The 7156-nt window shown below is 40.4% G+C and overlaps 1 protein-coding gene across 1 annotated transcript; it reads right to left on the minus strand.

The window, feature by feature from the left end:
* Positions 1-317: 317 nt before the first annotated feature.
* Positions 318-5566, minus strand: eef1akmt2 (EEF1A lysine methyltransferase 2). The gene is made up of 6 exons (XM_060933022.1): positions 5452-5566; positions 4050-4115; positions 3642-3756; positions 3446-3553; positions 2015-2231; positions 318-541 (listed from the first exon to the last, which is right to left on the minus strand). The coding sequence occupies exons 1-6, from the start codon at positions 5547-5549 to the stop codon at positions 444-446; spliced, it is 702 nt and encodes a 233-aa protein (XP_060789005.1). The 5' UTR covers positions 5550-5566; the 3' UTR covers positions 318-443.
* Positions 5567-7156: the final 1590 nt, after the last annotated feature.

The raw sequence follows: 7156 nt of genomic DNA on the forward strand, positions 1-7156 counted from the left end.
TTTGCTATATTACAGTTTCAATACAACTGCGGTTTATTCTGAACGTGGTTATGGCAGTAAGTTGATGAATAGCACCATCAGGTGGTACTGTTTATGTATTACCACTCTACATCCAGCTGGTCAATACCTGGGTATATCACACAGACTAGTCATACAAGGATATATAATGATCTATCCTCATATTTATTAAGCAAAAGGACATCAATAAGGCAAAATATCAGGAAAAAAAGCCTGATAACACACTTGAAATATCTGGAGTATGGATTTGTTCTCCTGGTGAGTGGATATAAAAACAAAATGAGTACAGACTCGGAGCGTTTAAAAGGGTTTTTTTTGTTGTTTTTTTACTTTTATGCATGTGTGGAAGAAACAGAAGGACAGACAGTGGAGAATTTACAAATTTACAAACAACTACCAAAGCCACATTTAAACAAAGTTGGACATCAGCTGAGTCTTTTGAGGACCAAAGCTGTGACGCTGTTCCCGGTCACACCACCAAACTGGAAACGTGGAGTAGGGAGCTCTTGTAACAACTCAAAGCCTGCAAGATACACATTTACATGTCTTAAAGTAATGATGGATATCATTTCTCTTTACTTAGATGAGTGAGTCTTGACATAATATGGATGACTACAGTTGTGGAATAGGGCTATTTACTGCATTTTTATTATTTACTATTTAGGCTACTGCTTGATCTCAAATCCATTAAGAAGGCCAGAAATTGCACTAATTAACTTTTGATGAGGCACATCTGTTAATTAAAAAGCATTCCAGGTGACTACCTCATGAAGCTGGTTAAAGTGCATATTCTGGACCAATTTCGTGCTTTTTTTTATATGTATGTCCGTCCCTTTACACACTCATCCAGAAGGGTAATTTTACACAAGGCCATGTGTCTACAGCAGGAAAAAAATAAAATAACAAAACGCGTCTGGAAAAATCCCAAGGGAGTCTGGAGCCGGGGCGGCACGGTGGTGTAGTGATTAGCGGTGTCGCCTCACAGCAAAAAGGTCTGGGTTTGAGCCCCGTGGCCAGCGAGGGCCTTTATGTGCGGAGTTTGCATGTTCTCCCCGTGTCCGCGTGGGTTTCCTCCGGGTGCTCCGGTTTCCCCCACAGTCCAAAGACATGCAGGTTAGGTTAACTGGTGACTCTAAATTGACCGTGAGTGTGAATGGTTGTCTGTGTCTATGTGTCGGCCCTGTGATGACCTGGCGACTTGTCCAGGGTGTACCCCGCCTTTCGCCCGTAGTCAGCTGGGATAGGCTCCAGCTTGCCTGCGACCCTGTAGAACAGGATAAAGCGGCTAGAGATAATGAGATACGAGATGAGATTCCTTGTGTCATTCCACTTTATTACACTTAATTTATGGACATATATGTTTTGATTTCTTTGTATGTGTGAATTACTTGGGTTGTTACCGACATCTGGTAAAAATTTCATGTCAGTAGCCCCATCAGAAATACATTTACTGAGAAAAATTGACACGTTCAATACTTATTTTCCCCGCTGTATATACAGTATCTTAAACAGTTCCTAGGGACAGGTCCTAGGTGTGATAATATACTGGGTCTGAAATAGCTATATCTATAAAATGTTATAGATACAGTATACTGTATTTTTAAAAAATGACCTACTTTTGCCAGGTAAAAAGGGCCATCTGTATTGTAGCGTTTTAGAACCAATGATGGATACTCATGAGGAGTCTAAAATAAATTTTACCAATTTGGCCAAATAATCCAGCTTGCCTGTGACCCTGTAGAAGGATAAAGCGGCTAGAAATAATGAGATGAGATGGCCAAATAATTTAATAACACTGCAGTGGGAGTGCAGATATATTGCATATTGTCCCCTTAAAAATGTGAAGTTGCAAGGAAATACCCCAATATACTGAAATCAATTTCCAGACTGTTCTACTCCTCCTAAGTTTTTAATCTTTATCAAATGAGAGTCGATAATGGCTTTTTTTTGCATATATCAAGTTACTCTACTTTTAAGTTCACTTTAGTTCCTGTACCTGGGCTGAAGATCTGCAGCAGCTGCTCTTTGGTCCAGTTACAGGAGGTGATGATGAACTGTCCCTGTGGCTTTAGAGCTGCTCTCAGTGAGGACATGTACTGGAGTTTTGCCATTTCTTGGCCTTCAGGGTTCAAGCTAATAGCATCAAAAGTGCCCTTGTCGATACACAAGTCAAACCCTTTCAGTTCGATACTGGGGTTCAGAAAATCCTGCTCCTGTAATTATATAAAGAGCATATACATAGTACATTAAGAAATCACTAAAAATTAGAAGTGCAAAAATAGTGGCCTGAGAATAAAACCATTCAGATGGTAAAACCTTTTTGCCTTTTTCTATTATATAAAGTGTTGAGAAAAAAAAATGCAGCTTTTTGTAATACTTGTATTGAAGTCTGGTTACCCCTGGTTAAGTATCAGAGACACCAACACACTGTCTAAACAACTGCTACACCAATGTAATCTGCATTTAATTTAACATGTAGTTGTAATAAATAAAATATAAAAATAAGTTACAATATAAACTATTTTTTCAGCCACGTTTGTTAAATTGGCTCCTTATATACTTTGTGACCTTAGAAAGCCTAGAAAAGTTTTGAATGTAAATAAAAACATTTCTACATGTTGGTGAAATATATTCATATTTTCTTAAAGTAGATATTTCAGTGTATTTACGAGAGACATAAAACAATTTTGGCCAAAAGTCAACTTTTCATATACTGAATACTGTTGCCAGAATTCAATTCATAGTAACATCCAATGGGTCACCTGACCATGACACCCATGTGTGCTTATTGAACATCTTGTTCCAGATTTAGCCGTCCCTTTACTGTTATAATAACCTCCACTCTTCTGAAAAGACTTTCCACTAGATTTTAGATTTGTGCTCATTCAGCCACAAGAGCATTCATGAGTTCAGGTACTGATGTTATGTGAGGAGGCCTTGGGTGCAGTCAATGTTCCAGTTCATCCCAAAGGTGTTCAGTGGGGTTGAGGTCAGGCTTCTGTCTTCATAAAGCTTGCTTTGTGCATTGTCATGCTGGAACATGTTTAGACCTTTCAGTTCCAGTGAAGGGAAATTATAATTCTACAGCATCATAAACATCCTAAAAAACCGTACGCTTCCAACTTTGTGGCAACAGTTTCAGGAAGACCCTCAATATGGTTGTTTTGGTCAAGTGTCCACAAATATTTGGCCATATAATATATATGACTTTTATGAAACCCAAACACAGATCAACAGAACAGAATATAGAACAACTTCTGTCTATGAATATTACTGATCAAGTCAGAACTGTATTAAAGTTTGTTAAACATGCTTACTGAGGCCAGATTTCATGTCAAACCACTTAAAGAGAATACAGAAACTGTTACAGCATGATTTTTTCTTTTTAGAAAAATCTCTCACACATCAAATAATGAAGATCTCTTACCTGAACTTTAATATTTGTTAAGCCCTCTTCTGCCAGGACATGTGTTGCAAGTTCTACTGAGGCACTGGAGTAATCTATTCCAGTAATATTCATAAAACCATGCTTGGCCTTAACAGAAAGTATAAAAAATACTTAATAATAAATAAAAGAACATGATATTTTGTACAAATCACTGCACTGGTATATTGCAACATACCAGTTCTACCAGGAAGACACCGTTTCCAGTGCCAATGTCCAGTATGGCAGCATTTTCAGGCGTATGCTGTTTCTCCATCCATTGGATTACACGGTTCATACTTTCCTCCCCAAACCTGAGGACAGAGGAAAAGAAAAGCACTGAACTATTTTATTGGATTTTTTTTTTTTTTGCACTACTAACAGTGTGATCATTTGGAATAAATCCAGTTCCAGACTATTCTAAATTCTGCAGCTAGCACAAAATGGACTCTTCTAACAGAGGAAGGTCTACTAGCCTGACTAGCTGATAACTGACCACACCAGGATGGAGTTTTCAGTAGTGATTTTTAACTACAACATTTGGAAACTCAACCCAAGTCCAATCAATGATGGAAAAAAAAGAATATCACATAAGGGAAGACATTACCATATTTCTCCAACATCTCCAATGTCTCTGTAAGTCTGAAGTTCCCTGCTGTAAGCATTATCCCAGCTAGGAGGAGGAAAACAATGATCAGCTCTTCATAGTCACATATTGTATTATTATAATTATTGATTTGTCCCCGATATTCTCCCTAATTTAGTCGTGGCCAATTCCTGCACACCAGACAGCTCTCTCCTACCAACTAGGGAGGACAAAGGCTCTTACATGCTTCCTCTAAGGAAAGTAACACCAGCATCCACATCTTTTCATCCTGCATCGAGGCATAACACACTCGGAGGAAAGTACTATCCACCCATCTCCACACACACAAGCTCACAGATGCCCATGATTGGCTCGCATTGCTGTAACTGACAGCGGAGAGAGAACATGCCATGCCTCCCTTCCTGAGAGCATGGCCAATTTTGCTCTCTTGAGCTCCCGACCACATATGGCTGTGGCATCATTGGGATTAGAACTCACGATGTCTGGATGACAATACGGTGCTTTTCCATTGTGCCACTCATGACCATTATTATTATTATTATTAACATTTTATTGAGGCGGCACGGTGGTGTAGTGGTTAGCGCTGTCGCCTCACAGCAAGAAGGTCCTGGGTTCGAGCCCCGGGGCCGGCGAGGGCCTTTCTGTGTGGAGTTTGCATGTTCTCCCCGTGTCCGCGTGGGTTTCCTCCGGGTGCTCCGGTTTCCCCCACAGTCCAAAGACATGCAGGTTAGGTTAACTGGTGACTCTAAATTGACCGTAGGTGTGAATGTGAGTGTGAATGGTTGTCTGTGTCTATGTGTCAGCCCTGTGATGACCTGGCGACTTGTCCAGGGTGTACCCCGCCTTTCGCCCGTAGTCAGCTGGGATAGGCTCCAGCTTGCCTGTGACCCTGTAGAAGGATACAGCGGCTAGAGATAATGAGAGAGAGACATTTTATTGACTCTGACCTACGCAATTAAGTGACTCAAACCTTTCAAATGGTATTTACTTCACCACAGATTGGCACTCAGAAATATTGTGTAGCCTTGGTTACAGTTTCAACCTTTGCAATGCATGTTATCGTATCAAGGTGAACTAGTGGTTTTCAAACAAACAAGAAAATAACTTCACCTAGCTTTTTTGCAAAACGATTCACTTAAGTTGGTTCACTGAGTCGTTCTTAAAGAATCGAATCACCAAAGCTAATGCATCGTTAGAAAAGGATGAGATCACGTGATAACAGTATGTGTTGATTTAGAGTTCAAGAGTTACATCGGGTTACATAACAGAACTGTGGACTGTTACATTTTAGAGGAATCAGACAAACATGAAGGTGTTCTTGACACCCAAATATTCTCAAGTCAATGTATAAAAATGTATTTGAAGGGTGGGTAAAATAAATATTTTCATAAAAAATGCTCACTAGTCTTTTGTTCCGAGTTTTGATGGAGCAAAATCCTCCACCGAGTCGATGCACGAGCTTAAAGAGCTCTCTTGAGCATGTGAACTCTCTGAAGCCATTACTGAAGCTTCAAACATGGCACGTTGAATGAACCATTTTCATAATAAAAGTCGCGCATATCCGGTCCCATTGCTTCTGTTATGTACACACGGCTCTTCATCATCAGATATTCAACAGTAAACATCAACAAAGTAATTTATTTTCATGAAGACAGCCTTCAGTATTAAAGTATAGGCCTATATAATTTTTGCATGTATCAACAACCCCATTTCAAAATAAAAGTCCGCAAACATTTGTAGAAATCATCGACAACTGAGTGATAAGCATCTTTCTCATCTCATCTCATTATCTCTAGCCGCTTTATCCTTCTACAGGGTCGCAGGCAAACTGGAGCCTATCCCAGCTGACTACGGGCGAAAGGCAGGGTACACCCTGGACAAGTCGCCAGGTCATCACAGGGCTGACACACAGACACAGACAACCATTCACACTCACATTCACACCTACGGTCAATTTAGAGTCACCAGTTAACCTAACCTGCATGTCTTTGGACTGTGGGGGAAACCGGAGCACCCGGAGGAAACCCATGCGGACATGGGGAGAACATGCAAACTCCGCACAGAAAGGCCCTCACCGGCCACGGGGCTCGAACCCGGACCTTCTTGCTGTGAGGCGACAGCGCTAACCACTAAAACAATAAAATCTCATCTCATCTCGTTATCTCTAGCCACTTTATCCTGTTCTACAGGGTCGCAGGCAAGCTGGAGCCTATCCCAGCTGACTATGGGCGAAAGGCGGGGTACACCCTGGACAAGTCACCAGGTCATCACAGGGCTGACACATAGACACAGACGATCATTCACACCTACGGTCAATTTAGAGTCACCAGTTAACCTAACCTGCATGTCTTTGGACTGTGGGGGAAACCGGAGCACCCGGAGGAAACCCACACGGACACGGGGAGAACATGCAAACTCCACACAGAAAGGCCCTCGCCGGCCATGGGGCTCAAACCCGGACCTTCTTCCTGTGAGGCGACAGCGCTAACCACTACAACACCGTGCCGCCCAGAGAGCAATGTATTAGTTTTAAATTAAATAAGTAAGTCAGTGTCATCATATGAAAAGAAAGAGAGTGGTACTTATTCAGGCCTTACTCTTTTGTATATTAATTATTCTAAATGCATTTCATGATACTCAAAAGAAAAAATTTACAATGCCTGTGACTTAAATGTACTAAAGCTGTAATAGAGCTCAATTTCAAAATGTCTGTCACTTAACTTGATATCTTACACACCAGAATCGGACAGTCCAAGTTACATTGTGCGTAAAAGTAACTGTACACATTCAATATCATTTAACTCACCTTTTTTTTTTTTTTTTTAATAATCACAGCACTGAAATCAACAACTATAGGTGACACAAAGACGGCCCAGTTATTGTCTTATTTTGGTTGTGGTTTAAGATGAGATAAAATAATATTCTTTTTCTTTTATTTCTTTATCACCAACAAGAGGACACGGAGGATACACATTAATTTGTTTCCAATAGAGCTTCCATTTAGGATCATCTGCATATGATGTCAAAATGTACAATCCTTCCAGTAGAACTCTAAAATATTTCCATCCATAATTAGGTTATAACTAAAGGTGAAGGTTTCCAATCTG

The sequence above is a fragment of the Neoarius graeffei genome, chromosome 11, assembly GCF_027579695.1.
Source record: "Neoarius graeffei isolate fNeoGra1 chromosome 11, fNeoGra1.pri, whole genome shotgun sequence".
Classification (NCBI taxonomy): domain Eukaryota; kingdom Metazoa; phylum Chordata; class Actinopteri; order Siluriformes; family Ariidae; genus Neoarius; species Neoarius graeffei.